This window comes from Lutjanus erythropterus, chromosome 17 (assembly GCF_056507025.1).
Source record: "Lutjanus erythropterus isolate fLutEry1 chromosome 17, fLutEry1.hap2, whole genome shotgun sequence".
Lineage (NCBI taxonomy): Eukaryota > Metazoa > Chordata > Actinopteri > Lutjaniformes > Lutjanidae > Lutjanus > Lutjanus erythropterus.
In genome coordinates, this window is record NC_139333.1 from 10,983,433 (window position 1) to 11,004,004 (window position 20,572).

Below are 20,572 nucleotides of genomic sequence, written 5' to 3' on the forward strand. Positions count from 1 at the left end.
CAAATGAAAACATATGTCAACTACAGAGGAATATTTATGAAATGACAAAACCCAATGCATTTGATTAAAAATGCATTCAAGTTTCATTTAAACTCAAATATGTAAATGCAAGTAATCAGTCTGTCAAAATAGTTATTTTCAGTAGCTTGATCCTGAACATTACAGAGAGAGAGTGTGAGTGAGTTAGAGTGAAAGCATTTCCTAAGTTATATTAATGGCCGACACAGTTAACCACAGCTACATAACAACTGGCAAAATGACCATTAAGTGCTCATGTTTTTATTACATTCACACACGTGAACCCTCCAACACACTTCTTTCAGTGACTTACCCTCTCCTTGGAGCCAAGGATGATGCTGGCCACGTCAAAGATGACAGCCAGGGCCACTTCTCCAATCTTACACAGCTCCTTCTCTTCATACGCCATGCAGATAGCTATGGCATCAATCAGAACCAGCGGATCCATTCCCTTTGAGCCATTCTCCTCACTGTGAAACATGGCTGTGCTTGGCTGGCTGCCAAGCTGATAGGATGGCAGCAAAAACGGACCTGGGATTAGGGAGGAAGACAAGACGAAAGAAATTACATTAAATGGGAAATTTGTGAATTTTAATATAGATTAAAAGATGTTAGAGCTACACTGATGTGTTTTAGTACAATGTGACTTTAAAATTGTTTTGTATCTTGCATCAAATGCAAAATGAAAAAGACAGAATTTTAATAAAGCCAGAGAAAAGACAAAAGTGGAAAGTGACTGATTTTCTTGTGCAGCTGGGAAGAGCTGCCAATGCCAGGGCAAAACAAAAAGCTAATATTAGATGTAGAGAGTATGAAGAGCACCGGTCCCTCACCACACTGCTGAGCCACAGCGACCATGGTGTAATGGCGAATAAGGCTGGCCACGAAGGGGAGCGCACTGGGCCTCAGGTCCTTTATCACAGCAGACATGAACGCCCCAGTCAGGGCTTGTTCAAAAGTTCTGCGGGCAGGTGTGTCTTGTGCTTTGTAGCGGTGAGAAATGATGACACTGGGGATCCACTTTTCTGTGAAGCTAATGGGGGAGAAAGCAATGCAATGAATTACACATTAACAAAGGCAATATAATAACATGTGGCAATGGTACTGAGACTTTGTTTAAGCTCAAAAATCATTTAATGGTTTGTGTTCAGCCCATTCAAGATTTCAAAATAAAGATCCAAGTCCATTTCCTGTCTGCAGTCCCCAAACCCTGATTCTCTGTCTTTAAATTTTCCTCTCTTCTCTTAGCTCCTTCTGCCTTTCTATTCCTCTGCCTCCCTCTTTGTCCCCTGTTGGTATTTTTGTTATTTACTGCTGCTGAAGGCAACTGGGCCGTGGTGTGATTGAGCAGCTGTTTTCTCCATGCTTGAGCTTGTGTTTTATAATGCCACACGCCAGGGGCAGACCTGATGGATCGCTTCATTTCATTATTGCCATTTAAAAGACTACTCTTTGGAGGAGTAGAGAGAAGAAGTGGAGGGAGGGTGAGAGACAAAGAGAGGGGGGCTTGAGAGGAAAGATGTGAGTGAGGAACATGGCGGGTGGAGAAAGTAGGGAGGTGACGTGGTTGACAGAATGTCAGATCAAATGCCCCTCACTCATTCAAGGGGCTGCCCCTCCAACACTGCTGCAATCTCTCCAGTTGGCATTTCATGATTTGCTCTATGCATCTTGTTTTCTTGTTTGAAAGGTTGTACCTACAGTGACCAAATACTGAGGCAATGAGAGATGGTGTGAGGAAGATGACGGGAGAAACAGACAGAAAAAAGGAGACAAAATCTTTCAAGACAAATCGAGACATCTGACAAGAGGAGGCGGCAGGTGCAGGCCCCCGATCATAACTGACACACTTCATTATCCCTGCAGAAATGTGCACACAGACGTATTCATGCACATGAGAGTATTAGTGCATAATGACAGGAGAGTGTAAGGGGCATGGTGTAGCGTAAACAGACAGAGGAAAGTCAATTAGCCCCTGCCCGGGGATCAATGATGGTAATGTGACTAACCCACCCGACAACCAACCCCCCTTCCTGTTTGTCTGTTCATATATGTGTCTCCGCCTTGCAGTGAAGCCTGTCAGAGGCTGGTGGGTGGGGGCTGAGAGTGTGTAATTAGCAAGTCGCGCTCTCAAGATGGAATTGATGAGGCAGTGTGCAATGGGGAGTGTGGCGAAGACGTGACGTGAGAGAAAGGAGGGCATGTCAGCAGGTGTTGGGACAGGGCTGGAGGTAATGGGGGGAGGGGATATACACAGAGCTGGTGTGGAAAGCAGTGGGCAGGGTAGAGGTCAAGGTCAAGTTGAGGCATGTAAAGGTTAAACAGGGAGGATGATTGATCAGAGACCTTGCTGTTTGTAGAATGAACAGCAAACATATTTTATCACCTCCTGCCATTTGTGTAGACTTGAGCAGCAACCTATGGTGGCTGTTAGGGCTGTTAGGAGAACTGATGCATCATGTGACAGGTAGATTTTTAAGAAATGAATTCAAAATTCTATGATTCCAACTCCTCAAATGTGAATATTCTCCTCTTTGAAAGTAAACTGAGTATCTTTGGGTTGTGGACAAAAGAAGACATTTGAGGGCATAATCTTGGGCTTTGGAAAACAATGACAGAAATTTTTCACTATTTTCTGACATTTTGTAGATCAAACAACTAATCAATTCATTGAGAAAATACTGGACAGATTAATCAACAATGAAAAATACTGTTAGCCCTTATGTCATCCATCATCGACATTAGCATTAGCATTTTAGATAAATATTTTTGGAATAATGGTCTGTCACTCTGTCAGTAAATTTAAAACTACTGCTCCAATTATGTTCAAAGTTCAGCAGCAGAAAACACTTTTGCACTCCATTACCTCCCTATTTACAACCTGCTGCCCTGAAAGTGATTTATGTCACACTTATAGATAAATCCTGCTCAGTCTTTTATCCTAGAAGGTCTGAGGAGTTTTAACTTCAGGTGGCAAAGATAAATAACAATGGCTAATTTTATTGCTTTTTCGAATAAGGTATTGAGAATAGTGGCATTTGTATCATCTACTAAATTTGTGGTTATACTCAATAATTACATACATATGCCACAGGCCAAATCAAACCCAGAATGTTTACTTACTTGGGATGAGAGAGAAGCTGGTAGAGAGCGTGCTTGTTGTCATCCAAACTGGTCATGGCCACCAGGAAACACTTAATGACCTCCCAGGCCTGTCGTCTGTAGTACGGCTCCGTGTTGGCACTCTTCAGACAGTCTAAAGCTGTTTCTATCGCCTTGTAAGGAATATACCAGACAAATTTTACTTAAAAATCTTAAACATTTTACATTCCAAAAATGACACGTTCCTATGTTGCAAATAATATGGGAATTTAATTGCAATATACAAGTATATATGTGATTCATCTGCAGGAAGTAACACAGGGCACCATCTGGCCGAGCAAAGGTCATTATGATTGCTACATTATGGGCTGACAACCCACAGCAGCCAGGCACTTAAAAAGGGAGAAAATGAACTAATTAATGCCACTCAGAACAGAGGGGGAAGACGAAAAGGGTGCAAGAATAGAGGAAGAATAAGTGGAGAGATGAGGGCAGCAGAATTGAATTGTAGACCCATCACTATATTAGGATGTCAGACTGAGACTCTGACAAGTATGCTATTATTCGTTCTTAGATATAAAATTGAAGCCAAAAAGAAGAAGACTTTGAATAAACTTCTGAGAAAACACGGTTTTCTACTGGAGTCTTGTACAGAGTACAGCCTTACTGGATAATATGTCTGAAGTGGCCAGTAAAAAATAAATTCAATAGGTAAAAAACTTGAAAGGTAAATGAAGAAATTCAGAGATGTGCAGCTCATATCTCATGTGAGTGTTTTTACACGATGCTCTACCTGAAGAGATTCAACTTATTCAGATCAATGTTATTCGATCTCTCCATCTACCTTACAGCACTCCAGACATGCCAACTAACTGTATGGCTGTATCGCAAGCCTGCTAGAGATTCATGCCTTCAGCCTCTGTATGTGGGTGTGCAGCATGAGATAGTGTGTGAGAGACTGTGTGTGAGTCTGCCTGTGCCCATGATGATGGCAAACACACAGACGGATAGCCAGAAAGAAGGCGCAGCCATTAGTGAGAGTAAATAATGCCGTCATGGTGGCCCACACTAGATTGATGATTACTGACTTGGGATGAGGAGGAGAAACAGGAGATGAATTTAATTACCTGGAGGACACACACATCTCCTCACTCATTCTCTCCCTCTCACACACACAACCCCTGACAAGGATATATGGCTCTCAGTGGGGCACAATAATGAGGAATATCAAGTTCTTTTACGTTTAATTCTCTTTCTAAACCTGAAATACAAAGGGATAAAAGGAAGAGAAATTGTCTTCGTACTGAGTGAAATCATCCAAAAACTTTCCTCTTAAGAGTTCGGCAACTAAAAGTGGAGAACATCATGTAAGCATGCGCTACCAATAATAACGGCATGGTCTTACTTTCTCCATGGGTAGCTGTATGGACGCCTTGCAGTCAGTGAATTCGGACTTGATGCTAGGTCCCTGGACCTCCGTCACCACATAATGCAACCTCTGAGACTCCTTCAGCATCTTCCTGTTGCTGCCACCAAATTTACCCAACACCCTGTAGGCTACATGGGAGATGCTCTCAGCCGGGTTACGGAGGGTACGCCACAACGCCTGCAGCACAGGAAGAGAAGGAGGGAAATTATGAGCTTTGACGTTGATCGGAAGTGACACAGTTAAATTCTCATACAGGAAATAATCACTAATCTGTTAACACATTTTGATTAGGTCTGGGAAAAATAACAATAATGATAGGGAGTGACAATAGACACTTCATCAATAGTAATATGACAATTGTTCAACAAAATGTTCAATAGTTTCACTTAATTGCATACTAGCTACCATATGTTTACTGCATTTCTGTAATAGTCAAATTGTAGTTAGATCTATTCATTTGGCAACAGTAAACCAGTATTGTGATGAAGAGGTGCGTAAGAGATCCTGGTTCAGTGTTTTGTTTGCAGATATTGCCATGTCCACTGCTGACCACCAGAGGGCAGATATGCTGACTGACATTGAGATGATGATCTACTGAACAGCTATGAACAAGTTACTTTTATGATCTGCCAAGCAGATGAATTGGATTGGGCAGTGCAATTACTGGTCACAATGATGAGAACAACCTCCCACCTGCATGAGCTCTGCCCTGACAGGCTGAATGTGGTCATAGAGGAAGTCAGGCTGTAGGTTGTCCACACACAGCTCCAGGGTACGAAGGCCCTGGCTGACCAGAGTCTGAGAGCCATTGAGAGCAGACACCAGCGGATCCATTAGCATAGGTAAGTAGGGCAGGAGGGAGCTCAGACGCACTGGCACTGTCAAACATAACTCCACAAATAGATCCTTCATGTGCTGCTTGTGAAGGCCACTCTGCAGCATGTTCAGACCTAAACAGCATGAAAAGGGGAGATTGGAAATTAAGCGAGAAGAAAGTATTGGGGGTGTATACCTCTTTACACCTCATGATGGTGTGTGAGGCTTTACCTTGCAGCAGGTTTGGTAGAAGGGGTAGGAACTCCTGGTAGAGAAGGTCATGGCTGCCCCCACCAATGGAGCGGAAGAGAGCCCGAAGGAGCAGGAAATAGTTGTAGGGTTCCTTTGCTGATTGGGCAAGCTCCATGGAGCTGTTCACTATCTTGTGGAGGTGAGGCTGAGGAATTGGGGATCATCGCATTAGTGAAGAGTGCCAAAGACAAGGAAAAAAACACTAACCTCACACAAAAAAAAAACACACAAGGACACCCACTTACCTTGAGCATCTGCTCATTCTCAGCAGCAAATAGTGACACTGATCCAAAGACTAGTTTGAAGAGCTTGAGGTAAAGGTTTGAGAGCTCAACATTAGAGCCCATCTCTGGCAGTCTCTCAAGAAGATACTCCACTAGGATGGTGGCAAATAGTGCAGATGTTGACAGGTTGGCCAGGAAAGAATTGGCCACAATCTGGGAGACAAAAGAAAATAATAAACTGAATTTGAGCAAAACTGATGATTTAAAACTGAAGACCTTAATATGTTCTGTACTGGCAAACCTCTGGTTAGATATGAGAGGCGGCACTTACCTGCAGTGCGTAGTTCTTGGAGATCCTCTCTACCATGTATGGCACAGTTGTCTGAAAAATCTCCTTGAATGTGAGGGGGTTCATCATGGTGAAGACCCCAGCAAAGTGCTCCAGAACCTCTTTCTCCTCCTTCATGCGTACAGTCTGACAGTTGGCCACCCTGATGTACGTCTGCTGGTTATTGGCAACCTGTACCTGGTCAGGAAAAACATGAGTTGAGCTGTTGCTGTTGCTGAGCTGTTGTTGGATTTAAAGCATTTTATATATCAAAGCCATATCTTATTGCCATATGCTTATTTGTTTGGGTTTGTTTGTTACCTGGTAGATGTCCAAGGCCTGCATGGCGTATTTTACCAGCTTGATGTAGATTTGTGTCTCTTTTGGCTGAAGCTGCTTGTTGGGAATGAACTGTGCCTCTGCAAAAAGATTTTTTAAAAAGGAAAAAAACAAAACAAAACAGGAATTTAGACTGTGCATATAATTAAGTTTAATCAAAAATCACTGATCTATTGATGTATCTATATGTGGGACACATAGCTAGATCCTATTAAACAAAGTGCGTTAATGCCATTATGATTATTGAACATGGATCTATGTCCTCTCACCTCCAGGGGCCTTGCAAGAGGTGATACCCCAAGTAATCGTCTTCACTCCGCACACCAATGTCTTGACTAAGCTTCGGCAGTCCGACACCTGAAACGTCTGCTTGTCTTCCTTCTCACCAGGGCGGTCAAATGGCGTTGCTGGGGGTTGAGGTGGAGCAGCAATGGGTGTGGGAGGAGCAGGAGGAGGAATTGCAGGGGTGGTGGAGGGAGTGGGTGTGGCCGGTACCCCAGGTAACGCCCCTGGGTCAACCACGCCCATCTCTGACTGGGGCTTGCACTTTTTGAAGATGGAGACAAGCTGGTAGCGTGCGATGGTGTGGAACTTCAGGACAAACACCTGATTTAGAGGAGAAAGAGAGGGGAAAAGGATGTGACATGATATTTCTTTATCAATGTGTATGAAAAATATATCAATGTCTGTGCTATTGGCTCAATTTTACTTCACATGCTTAACATAAAATGAAATGTGTGCTCAGACTTTCAGATGGTTTGTTCCCATCTCTGTGGGAATGAATCATAATATTTGCAGAATCACAATACTTAACAATCACAATACATATCAAATAAGTACCCAAGTATCCTGCGATTACCAAATCAGAGTAGATATACGTGTGTGTGTATCATTCTTGGCCATCTATTTGTTGAAGCTCTGGGCTGCCTACCTCCAGCATCCTCATCAATATGTCCCGCCCATTGCCATTCTCCTGCTCTGACTTTGAGCGGATGCAGTCTACCAGGTTGAGCAGCAGCTTGCAAGACATTGTCTGGATGTTACTGGGAAGCGACTCGTCATCAATGTTCTTGGCAAAGAGCTGCACAGCTAAGGATAAATCTGTCAGGGGCAAGTTCTGACGAACATGATGCACCAGGTCTGCTAATGTGCTGTAGGCCAAGGGTCTGAAAAGAAAGAGAAACATGCAACTATGACATCTGCAGCAGAATAAAAATGATCTTTCATGACTTATAGCAGTGATAATTGAAAAGACTGCACTCCAATGAAGAGCAATTTTCCAAAAGGCAGAAAAAGTAGTCATCAGCAGTCATGAAAAGCTTGTCAGATATGGAAAGTAGCTTTGGGATGCAACTGAAACCGTGAAGGAGAAACACAGAGAGAGAAGGTGAACTAATGAGTGACACTGAAAGTCCTGCCAGGTCTCAGCCAACCTCCTTGTTTCCTATGTCGAACTAATGTGAAATGACAACTACTTTGTGGATGAGGTGAACTAGCTTGGCATCTGAGGAGGGCCAACAAGATTTTGAAATTGACCTAAGGGAGGGTGTGCAGGCAGCCTGCCCTCTGGAGATGCGTGTGTACATGACAACTTGACAGTGCGATCTGTGCTGCAGTGTTGGGAGTCAGCTTCCCTCTAAATCCTGCCAACAGTGAGAACTGCCTTATTAATATGCTAGGACACTTAACACACACCTGGCTGAGCAATCATCCACGAGGGGGGGGTGGGGGGCACAAAACTCACCGAAGTGTCTCCCGTGCAGTGTAACCAGAACCGATGAGGATACCTTCATCAAAAAGTTTGTCCATACAAGGTATAAACTCTGAAACACATTAAGAAATCTGTCAGGGCATGATTCAAAAATGTTAGGAGTGTCCCAGAAAAAGACGTTTACAGGTACTGCAGAGGTTGTATTAATTGAATATTTCTGTCACCGACTGAATTGATTTTAAATGATTAGAAAATCTGAGGCATTTCATTTTGACAGATTAAAACACTAAGAACGAGCTACTACAAGTGGTTATGTTCGTTACATAAATGGAGACATAACTTCACATGATATAATGTAAAAGACAGATAAATCCTTAGCCAAATAATCACAAAGTCATCACCGAGATATCATACATTTCTATTTAAAACATTTTTTTTTACTTTATAGAATAATAAGTGCTATGAGCTTGTGAAAAGTTGCTAAATCTGGCGAAAGTTGTCAACAATGAGCCCAATAATTATGATGTGATTGATACACAAGTGTAGTGGAGGATGAAACAGCTCAGGTAGTAGAGCAGCTTGTCTGCAGACTACAGTGTTGGTAGTTCGATCCCTGCCTCCCCTCACAGGGTGAAGTGTCCCTGGACAAGACATTGCACACTGGTTTCTCCAGCCAGTGGGGGTGCACAAGCTAATGCATTGCCACATTTAATCAGGAAGGGTGAGGAAGGGCATCCAGTGTAAAAAAGTCTACGCTGAATCAAGTATGTCCGGCAGGGTCTGCCAGCAGCCCCTAACTGAAGCAGCCAAAAAAGAGGAAGCCCTTAGAAATGCACAATCTGTAAGTTTATTATGTTGTTATCATTAAAAATGAAAATGGTGGATAAAGTTGGATTATTAAGTATTAAAGTCTGACACAACCTCTGGTGTGCAGCATGTACACATGGGAATAATAAATGTACATGAAATGTTATAAATGTTTTTTTAAATATAATAACTATCACTGCTTCTTTCCCTGCATTGGCGGTAGTAGAATAACTGTCAATCAAACACCTAACTGTGGTCAGATAGTTTCCTCAGTTTTCTGCAACTCCACAATGTGAAATGAAATGAATCACTGAAAATGGTTTGAGCCACAGAGGCAGAAGTAACTCACAGTATAATGCAGAAAAAAAATCCACCAAATGGGTATCTGTATCTCGTGATTTCACTGATGGGCAGTTGAGCTTTTATTCCGTTTCATTCAGCCCTACTTTTCACCGCTCAGTCACCAAATCAAAATGAGGTTCTACAGCCACAGTTTGACAGCTAATAAAAATGTTATTTCAGAGCTGTGAAATGTGAAAAATGAAATGTGACTTGGCAAGAAACTGGGCTGCTAATGTTTTGACCAGGAAGAAAACATTAAACGTCAATTAGTCTTAAAGTTTCTTCAACTTTTACTGGGGAGAAGAATGAAAAGGATTATGAACCAGTCTAAAAATGTCACCCAGCCTTCTCACTGTTCCACACTAGTTTATAGACTTTGTGTGTGTGTGTGTGTGTGTGTGTGTGTGTGTGTGTGTGTGTGTGTGTACATACGGCTACGTAGGTCAGTTGTGAGGATGTGCTTGGCTGCAATGAGCAGTTCCTTGCGGAGGTGAGCCGTCTCAGAGGGGCAGTGGGATAGCAGCTGCAGCATGCCCTTTACCATCTGCTGAGAGTACTTCCCTACCAGGTCCTGATAGGGCAAATATATTAAAAATTAATTTTTAAAATTACTCCACATAGGCAACCTACGTTCAGTTAAAATAATTAAATACACCCGTCAATACAAATACAAGCCAAATGTTTGGAGTAGTTAATATCTTTTAATTTAGTTTGTGTGGTGTCTGTAACAGTACAAACAATGGTAAACTAAATCCTCTACTAACAGAATTCTTCTAGGGGCTTTAAGTTATTTTTATGGTATTATCAGTGTTATTTGATGTTTGTACCAATTGTCTGAGTTTTTATTGTCTTAAATGGTTTCTGATTCTGCACAGAGTTAGTGTTGTGGGAGATAGCTTCAGAGGAAGCCATTTGTGCCATTATTTCTTGTTCAGTGTGAAAAAAAGACGTCAATAAAAAGTTTTAATTTAATTTTTAAAAGTGTCTGTTTTATCTTCATTCTTCCCAGGTTCAGTTTGAGCACATATTGTTACACTCTGCTTCCTGCCAATCACCTGACACTACAGCTGCCCAATTAATCAAAATATTTTTGAAAATCACCATATGTCCAAATGCAAGATTAAAAGCAGAAGTTGCAATTTGGAGTACTGTTGTGCTGCAGAGATAACCCAGCCTATAAATCTTTATCTCCCAATTTAAGAAAACATTTTGGTTTGGTACAGACCCCAAAAAAAATCCTATCATTGTGATTTTAATCTTTTTTTTCAGTGAAAATGAAAATCGTGATCCAAAAATGTTCCCACTAATCATGAATTATATTGCAATCAAAATACCAACCAAAATAATACAAATCTAATGTCATTTTTACACTATACTGTGCAGCCCTACCTGACACCCACAAAAAGAAATAAAATCCAGGAGGCAATCCTTGAAAACATGTCAACAGTTGATTTACGACATCAGCATCTTTATATTCCACAGATTTTTCCAAGTAGTAGCATTAAGCTATGCTTGACAGGAGGATAACAAAAAGTATGTACAGTATATTACACACTGCAAAATACTGTTGAGAAAAATCAGATCATGATGCAAATGGAAGGGCTTCAACTATAAATGGCAACTATATTCCTTTAAGGCAAAAATGATTTATTAAACCTCTTCATTGACAGTGAAAACTGATGCAACCAAAGCCATCAAACAGGTGTACCTGGTAGATTCGGATGATGTAAGCAAGAAATGACAGAGTCTTGATCTGTGCAGCAATGAAGTCTGCATACAGCTCCTTGTTGTAAAGCTTGTGTTGCCTGCAAATGAAACAGCGCAATTTACATACAAAAGCCATTTAGCCCCATCAAAGACATTAATGATGTTGAATACCTGCAGTCAGTTGCAATTACAGAGGTTGAAATTGTCTGTCTACATATGGGACTCAATTCTACATGGGTGACTTGTTTGTTTGTGTCACAGCTGCTACTGCACGTCTGGAAGAAACTTTCTCTATACCTGCAAGAGACTGTTGAGGTGTTTTTTCTAAATTAACTCTGCTCCATTTCCGCCCTGTTCGGAATGCTTAACACAACCCTCTTCCTACCCTGAGAGGTTTCACCTCCTGCTAAGCCAATTTCTACAATTCTAACTGCCCCGAACGGATTTTAACTCTGGGTTTGGCAGGCAAAGTGCCAAGCAACACCATCAACAAACTAAGTGTGACAGAGGAAGAGGGGGAGAAAAAAAAACAATTCCCTTAAACATGCCCAAACTTATTTCAAAGGCTGTGAGGTGAAAATGAAAAGTGTTAAAAGCACAGTCAATCTCCAATCTGTGATACACATGCAGAGCTCACATACATAAGCATGCAGACACACACACACACACACACACACACACACACACACACACACATAGATCCATCTTACCTGGCCTGCGGAGATACCTGGAGCATGATGGTGTTCATGATCAGGGGCACAAACTCTGACACCACATTGTGAATGTTCAGCTTATATAGCTGAGGGCACAGAACAAAACACAATCTCAGTTAATGAAAAACTAACCTCATCTTAACACACGCACGCACACACACCGTTACAGCTGAAGTGAAGGACAAAATATGCTAAAACTTCCAATTAGCAGATTCAGCTAGGTGTCAAAATCATTGAAAACTACGGCATCTTCACCTCCATCCCTAAAAAAGAAACATATTTAACCCAACACTTTGTAATTCGCTGTCATTGTTTTATTTTTCCCCTTGCATTTAAATCCTTTGCCATTCTTAACAAAAAAGCGGAAATAACACATTTTAACTAATTTCACCTCTTCTTGAACCACATTACCAAAGGTTACTGTGTAAATGACATATTTAGAGAAGTTCAAGAGCATGTCACTAACCTGATACATCAACACCACTATGATGGGCAGCTCTGCTAGCACCTTGAGAGACAAGGACCCCCGTGGGATGATGGTGTGCTAGAGGCAGAAACAAAGTGAGAAGCATAATGTGGATCAGTGAAATAACTGGATGATGTAAATATTGGACATTTGCCACATCCCTCTACCTCTACAATCATATCCAATCAAGTTATTCTGACACATCACTGCATCTGGTAAACAAAAGGACAAGTGGACTGGGAACCACAAGGTTGCTGGGTTGAATTCTTGTCAGTTTTTGCACATTTGCCATTATAAAATGTTTCACTCGTAAGACTATTTCCCTCCGTGTGATTATGTTTTCAGAATGAAAAATGTAAAACGAAGACCACAATTAATTTTTGAGGAAAAGAATCTTTAAGCAACTGGTTAGCAGTGCAGGACTAAGTCTCAGTGAGTGTGAAAATTTATAGTGAGAGAGAGGTTAACGTACATTTTTTTGTATTTTCTATCTGAGGGTAAGTAAAGAGGGCAGTTTTATAGTCTCTCCAGTTAGTGCGCCAATATGGTGCTCTACTACCATCCAGTGGTTATAGACAGTACTGTAAAGGTATGCCATATGGAGACTGAGTAGTGACTATATTAACTCCTACAAACTGGTGGTTGGCTTACAGTTCGTGTTTCGCTGTCTTCCCTCTCAGGTGCAGTCTTAACCAAGACCGACGTGATCATCCCGACCATTTCTGGCGAGGGAACTGTGTTTTCTGCTATCACCTGTGGATTCTCAAAGTACCTGGCCTGGTGGGAGCCAAAAGAGACAGTAGTTAAAGGAAACACAAACATGGTTACAAATAAAAGGAGAAGAGAGAAGACAATGGCAAGTTACTGTGAAATTACATTAAAAGCTCAATCGTATAAGAACCAAACAGTGAAAGCAAAGCCACCTGCTTTGGAGGCTGTACTTACAACAACTTTGGGAAGGTCTTTGTAAATCTGCTTCACAAAGTCCAGAAAGTGATGAATCTGAAAAGAGAGGATTATGGAAAACATGTTAATCCAAAACTTGAAGAAAATGTTCCTTTTCTTCTTCATAAAAAAATGAGAGGAAACCAATTATTCTTTAATATCTTAGTTCTGAGGCCTACTTAAGTCAAATAGAAGAATTATGCCTTCACAAGTATTACATCTGTAGTGCTGCCCCTATTGTTTGTCATTCAGGTCTTAATCAATGAACAATGTTAACTGTTTTTTAATGGCCAATGTATGCTATATGGAATTAGGTTTTAGTCCTTAGCAATCACAGTTTAATGATCATCAAATCTCTGGCATCACTGGAATAAAAAAAAAGATTTTGTCTTTAATACGAACTAGACCATTAAATATTGCTCTGCAAGTTTGTTTTCATCATCACAGGAGCAAAATGACAGGGGGAAAAATGACTGATGTATATTAAAATCCACAACTAGTTAACTAAGATTTTATTTTCAAGCTATAAGCCTGAGCTTCTCACCTCCTGAGAGATTGGAGGCCGGAATTGTTTGTGCAGCTCAATAATGATGCGAAGACATATCAGCACATTTTCCTCACTTTCAATCTGTGAAAAAAACAAAAGTAAAAAACATGAAATGGAAATGTTAGCCCCTGTATCTGGAATAACTTCATATATAACTAATATTTCTTTTGCCAACTCCTCACAGTGACTTGAAAAATCAACCATTTTTACAGTTTTCCTAAGCAATGTATGTATGTCACAGCAATGAACCCCAACTTATTTTTTCTAAAACGTCCCCCAAAAATATTACTACCACAGAAAATTTGCAGGTTTTGGGGGTGGTTAATATTAATTTCCCAGACATTTATGTGTATTTACAAAGCTTTGGAAATGTTTTAGCTGTTAGAAAATAAGGCAAGATCTACTACTAAGGTAAAAAAAAATACGCACAACATAATTTTTGAGTATCCAAGGGATTAAAAACAAATAATACATCAAACAATTGGTTTTAAAAGATTAGGACTCATACCTCCAAGAAACGGAACATCACAGACAGGATATTCTTGGTGTGTGGACGAAGGTGTTCATTTGTTGGGATACGGTGGATGATTTCCAGCACCAATTTCCTCAATTGCTGAAAGAGTGGAAAATATTTTACAGCTTACAACCAAGCTTGGTGTGTACTTAGACCATTTGATATAGTCTAGAGATGCTCATTCATTTCAATGGATGTGTTGCCATGAACACAAATACAGTAAGAATTTGAGTTGTTGAACACTGATGAACAGATTCAAACTGGTGAGTGTAGAAAGAAGCCCAAACCCATGTCTTTAGTCACAAACCTGTGTAGGTTTTTCTTGAAGGAACTGCACCTCTCCATCCTGAAGAAATGTGAGGAAGCGAGGGATGATGTGTTCCAAGAAGGTGGAGTACTGAGGTGAGGATGTCACATTCTGAAATCAACAAGCCCAGGACATTTTATGTGATGTAGTAAGTCAGTATACCCTGCAGTCATATTTCAGTCCTGTGCAAACTTTTATCAAGTTTTTTTTTTTGTTGTTGCTGGAGGCTTATTTCCCTGCATCAAAATATACAGTGCTTTCTAAGGTTCAGTTACAACACCTCAAAAAAATCCTTAGAGAATTAAACTTTTGGGGAATCTATAAAACTTCTTAAAAATCCATCATAATCCATCAGCAGTGACAAAGAAAATGAATCCCCTCCATCACACACTGAGAGCATTCATCAAACTTACCTCAAAGTTCTCGCTGACCTCCTGCATCATCTTCAGCTTAGTTTCATCAGCTGGAAGTTGAAGGACAGAATGTCACCATTAATCAAACTTGCTAATGACACAGCTCCACTTTTCATGGCCATCTCCATGTGCTCAGCAGGGACACTCAGATCTTATCAGTTTTACTTTCAGCGTCCAGACTGATCAAAAGGTACATTAAAAACTCACACACACTTCAACACACTCATACGGACAAACACTCTCCCAGACACACGTACCTTTGACTGGACTAAAGCATATCGCTCTCATCATATCGCCCATGCTAAGCACAGGTGCCCCATCTAAACCATCATTTATTTTGCTGACACTGACCAGAAAATGTGTAAATGCAATAACAGGGTGCATTAATTCATTCATATGAGAAATGAGCTGTTGGAATTTGTAACTTTAACGGATGAAATCAAAACAAAAAGATTACAAGACTCCATGGGAATATTTACATTCAGTCTTACATTAACTCTTAGTATACAAACATCTTCTCAATAATCCTCTTAACAATTGCCTAATACTTAAATGTTTGATTAAAATGTAGTTTGATAGAGGGACGCCCCTATAGCTCAGTCGGTAGGGCGTGCGCACCATGCATTGAGGCTGTTAGTCCTCTGCAGTGGCCACCGGTTCGAATCCTGCCTGCGGCTCATTTGCTGCGTGTCATCCCCTCTATCTTCAGCCCCCTTTCCTGTCATACCTTCAGCTTTCGCTATCAATAAAGGCAAAAAGCCCAAAAAAATATCTTTAAAAAAAAAAAAGTAGTTTGATAGGGGTAAAAAATTTATCTAGCAATATGATTCACGATTAATGGAAATTATTTATTTCACATCACAATTTTCATTTTCTCTGAATAAAAGACAGTTAAAATCATGATTATCTGATTTGGGGTCTGTACCCAACAAATTTGTTTTCTTAGAACAAGATTTGGAGGCCAGGACACCTCTGCTGCACTACAGCACTTCATTATAATGGTGTTTAGTTAAACATTTTTCCTTCATCAAAAAAGATCACAGCTTCTGCAATTAGGATATTGCACTTGGCCATATAGCAGTTTCAATAATATTTATTATATACACAAGTTCATACTGCATCTAAACAACTGCTCAAACTCTATGGCAGGACACCAGACCAAACGTTAGCATAAAGGAAACAAAACCAGTGACTCTAATTTACAATAACAAATGATTTATGTGCCCATTATTTTCATACTATAAATACAACTAAATAACAGCTCAATATTTGGGGGATTATTTTGGGGCTGTCTTCTTCCATTTCTCTGACATAACTCCTACCTAAAATACACATGTCTAGCAAAACACATTGAGGTCCATGAACTTACGTGTGTTTGTGTCTGTGAGTGCTGCCACAAACTGCAGGTACTTCTTCATAAGTGTGGTCTGGTCCACCACAGTGGGGCTCGGTGCGGGCACAAAGGCCATGGTGGCAGCTGGGACAGACAGTGCTGCTGTTGGGAAAGGGGACAGACAGCCGTCTGCACAGAACTCAGTGTGATCTCATGTAAGCTGCAGAAATGAGAGGGAAAAAAAAGATTCTGAGTCGTTAATCCAAATGCAGAAATGAAAGCTCTAATTGTTCAACAACCTTGCAAAAATCAGCGTTGTCACGGGGAAATTACATTATTTAATAAACAAAAAGGTAACAGACATAAACATGCCTCTTTGATGGCGCACAGTGACGACGTCACTATATGCGCCACCTAGCACAATTTGTATACTCACATACTATTAGTGAATTAAACAAGGGATTTTCGGCATCTAAATTGGAACCATTGCATCATTAAGAGGGACTGCAGGCGTACCGATGCGCAAAATAAAGCCAGAAGAGACATATATACTATTAAATTTGTAGAGCACATTAGCAACCGTTAGCTAATAAGCTAGCTCTCTCAAAGAAAGAAAGAGCTCGCGCATCCCATACCGTTTAACTCTTTTTAAGACTAAATAAACACAGGGCACAAGAAGAAAGCACCTTTTCTCTGACGAGAACCGGTTCAAAAGGTACTTATACACAAGATATTGTGTGAAACACTAAATATTTCGCCAACGTTTATAATAAAAGGCGAAGCATTTGCACTTACCAGCACCAGAGACAGGAAACCGTCGCTCTGTATCCGCCGCGCTCGCGGTGCTGCTGGGAGAGCAGCCGGTAAAGATGTGTGATATCCTTCCGCGTATTGCAAAACACTCTTTCCTCATGAATGTATTAATACAGTGTCATAATGTTTTATTGACAAGTATATGTTCAGAGAAGCGATATAATCGGTGTTCAGTCCTGTGAAAATAAGTTTTATTGGTCAAAACGTTTTATTCTAGTACCAGCGGAACGATACACAGTGATAACCAGTGGCTATAAGACCATCGTTTTCGATGGTCTTCTGGTTGTGGCGGTTGTGAGTAGAGATGTACATTTGCTGTTATGTGCGCATGCTCGCTGTCGTAGCCTTTCGGAGAGGTGTACTGTAAGTGGAATGTGCAAAACGTTTCAACATATCATTTGAATTTTTAAATATGTTTACTAAATTGTAGACTTAAACTACCACTTCAACTAAACTACAAAGTTTAGTCAAGGGAGTCTATAGGCAACTTTGCCATCACAACTTTTCCATGTATATAATTCTGGCCTGTGAGCTTGAGGAAGAGTTATACTACTATAATTTTGGTTTGGGTAATGGCTATACATTCTGAACTTTGGCTTTATTAGTAATGAATAAAACGTCTACTGATCAGTGTAAATGCTTAAATGTTGCTCATTTTGGTCCAGGTGCTTTGCAGTTCTTTACAGAAGGTCAGAGGTCAACCAGTTTTAATGCCAGGGTTTTAATAATGAATTTACAGTAATATCTTAAAATACAATGGAAGTTGTTGGAGGAAAATTAAAAAATCAGTCTTGGAAACCTACAGTAAAAGAACTTAATAGTAATGGATAATAACTGATGTATAAATAATTATGATGGATGAGCCACAAGATGAAATGGCACTGGAACAGAATTATGATAATTTATTTATTGTTTGAATTAATTTCTTCATGCAGTTGCATTAGTTCATGTGGTTTGTTTTTACCACAAGATGGCAGCCCACTGAAGGAGACAGAGGGTCTGTAAACTCTGCTGCTCTGAAATTCTCAGTGCTCAAAGTAAAATGCCAGCCCTTTATGAATAATAAAACAAAGTAATGAAGTTGGCGTGAAGCATTGCAAACATGACACCTTCCCATCGTTTTCTTATCTGATGCCTGGTATAAACTTATGTGTTTTTAGGGGAACGAAACATAGGAAATTGATCTCACATCTTGATCTTTAGAGCTGATTATTTTAATAAGAAAGATTTTTTTAGGGATATGGAAACTACAGGTTTATCAGATGACAGAAAAATATTATTAGTCATATTGTCATTATCATACTATGTTTTAGTCTTTTGCCATTTTTAATTGTTCTTCTTTTATTAATGTTGTAAAATATTTGAGACTATGGGTGCCAAAATGTAGCATTTTATTGGCTGTTCTGCCTCTAACTCATGAATTTAACTTGTTGAAACCTGCAAAAACACTGTATTGAGTTGCATGCACGCTACCGTGGTTCACAGATGAAAGTGTATGTATATGGCAACAAAGCTCAAGCTGTTTTTTGATATTGCATGTTTTAATAGCTTTGGAAATAATGAAACCTGGTACTCAGATACTCATTATTAATCTTGCCTGATCTATCAAGCCTGTCTCCTGTCCACTTGCTTTTCTAATGGGTTTTAATTCATAATTGTCTCCTTCACAGCCCCCTCCTCCGATAGAGTGAACCCACTAGCAAAAGCAGAATGAGATATTCCTTTCAGTGAATGTAATATATAATGTAAAAGGTAATTTGACATGTAATGTGACATTCTCATTCCTTTTCTGGCTCTGTTCCCTAAGTAATAATGATCTGCTAAGAGATGTTTGTCTCAGGCTTATTGCACTGTCCTGCTCGTTTCATTAGTGGCTTTTTTCTGACAGGGGCTTTATCCTGAGAGGGAGAGTGGATGACACACTGGTTCCCCAGCTTTCGAAAACCACTCATGTGTCCATTAGATTTGTGTTTTATCAGTGCACTGCTGTGGCTGCTGATGCCCTTATGATGAAGCTGGATCACCATGTATTATTTCTCATATAGAAAGAGGTGCACTTTCCTTGAGACTGAGTCTGAATCATCAACAATATCCTGAACATCTATTCATGCATCTAAAGCTCTGATGCACATTCACTCGTTTTACCCGTATGGGCTCATGTGGCCTGCAAAATAAGAGGACATGCTATGAACCACATCTAAATGAGCTGACAGTCTGTAGCTTTAGACATATTAATTTCATGTGTTGTCCCTAATTTAATCAGAGTCGATTTTTCCATTTCCAGGGGCTGTTTTGAATCAGCTGGAGTTTAGCATGAAACGGGCAGGCACCTTTTGTCTTTGTCTCTTGGTAACCAGAAAGAAAATAGATGTGATGTGTAAAATGTTCTGTAATTCTCCAAGGGAAGCAGAGTCTGCCACCGGTGATGGAAATTGGTTTGCACAGGCTTTACAAAGTGACCAAACCCTGTGTAGAGCAAGCTGAGGGTGTTGATGGTCACTCCCTGTTGCCACATCCTCTTTCTTTCTTTCTTTCTTTCTTTCTTTCTTTCTTTCTTTCTTTCTTTCTTTCTCCACTCACATCATACAAAATCTCTGCTGCAATAAGCTAAAAAAAAAAAAAGAACATTTGTCATGTTTTGTATTTGATCACATTCATCCACATCTGTATAAAGGATATGTACGTGATGTCACAGTAAGCGGAGTCACTGTGGTTGCATCCACTGAGTGGCAAAAAGACAACTGAGTGGCAGCATCCATTCATTCATCATTCATCATTCATTCATTCATTCATCAGTGTAATCAGCCACAGTCTTAAAGGTTTCATCAGGGTGTCTCCATGTATTGGCAAGCTAAATGTAAGATTTTTTTAATACCACTGGTCAGCTTATGAGTTTGTAAAATACATCGTGTCAGATTAAACTGATGGCTCCAATCAGTTCATGTTTCAGATGTCTAGGACTTGTTAGGAGTTCCAGCAAAGAGACATCTTCCCTTTAAAATTCTCAGATTGTTTCAAAAAATGAATCAAGGCTCAAAGAGGTCAAACTTGTTTTTCTTCTTTCCTGTTCTATTAATCGTGTCACGACCCCCTAGATTTATTTTGTGACCTTTTGGATGAGGCCTGCTCCCTAGGTGGGAAAACAATGACTAAACCACCTATGTGTGTGCACTAGTTAAAGCTTGCTCCGCTTTGACCAGTTAAATGCTTCTTGTCCATTGACACATCAGTGCGTCATTATAACATTGAGTTGTATTAGTAATTAAACAAATGTTCTAAACTTCTTTCGTGGCTGAAAATTAAAACTATGCTTTTCATATGAATGTCATCTGATTAAAAGAGCCAAATAGTCAATGTAGGAGGCTGATTGGATGACAACGGCAGCTCCTTTAATTAGAAGTGTTTTTATTTATATAATTTAGAATTCCCTACAATTGAGTGTCTTG

General features: G+C 40.1%; 1 protein-coding gene across 2 annotated transcripts in view; it reads right to left on the reverse strand.

The window, feature by feature from the left end:
• Positions 1-16,554, reverse strand: part of trrap (transformation/transcription domain-associated protein) — a 94,658-nt gene extending 78,104 nt beyond the window's left edge. For both annotated transcript variants that reach the window (XM_084741523.1, XM_084741522.1), the window contains exons 1-23: positions 16,350-16,554; positions 14,981-15,030; positions 14,568-14,678; positions 14,255-14,359; positions 13,744-13,827; positions 13,200-13,256; positions 12,906-13,031; positions 12,255-12,332; positions 11,786-11,874; positions 11,077-11,173; positions 9,801-9,939; positions 8,253-8,331; positions 7,440-7,674; positions 6,778-7,114; positions 6,491-6,588; positions 6,173-6,367; positions 5,863-6,054; positions 5,597-5,762; positions 5,243-5,499; positions 4,526-4,726; positions 3,142-3,293; positions 852-1,051; positions 332-549 (exon numbers count right to left, since the gene is read on the reverse strand). In XM_084741523.1, coding sequence (XP_084597649.1) covers positions 332-549; positions 852-1,051; positions 3,142-3,293; positions 4,526-4,726; positions 5,243-5,499; positions 5,597-5,762; positions 5,863-6,054; positions 6,173-6,367; positions 6,491-6,588; positions 6,778-7,114; positions 7,440-7,674; positions 8,253-8,331; positions 9,801-9,939; positions 11,077-11,173; positions 11,786-11,874; positions 12,255-12,332; positions 12,906-13,031; positions 13,200-13,256; positions 13,744-13,827; positions 14,255-14,359; positions 14,568-14,678; positions 14,981-15,030; positions 16,350-16,449 — 3,366 coding nt within the window. In that variant the 5' untranslated portion in view covers positions 16,450-16,554. The remainder of the gene's footprint in view (positions 1-331; positions 550-851; positions 1,052-3,141; positions 3,294-4,525; positions 4,727-5,242; positions 5,500-5,596; positions 5,763-5,862; positions 6,055-6,172; positions 6,368-6,490; positions 6,589-6,777; positions 7,115-7,439; positions 7,675-8,252; positions 8,332-9,800; positions 9,940-11,076; positions 11,174-11,785; positions 11,875-12,254; positions 12,333-12,905; positions 13,032-13,199; positions 13,257-13,743; positions 13,828-14,254; positions 14,360-14,567; positions 14,679-14,980; positions 15,031-16,349) is intronic.
• Between the last annotated feature and the right edge of the window lie 4,018 nt (positions 16,555-20,572).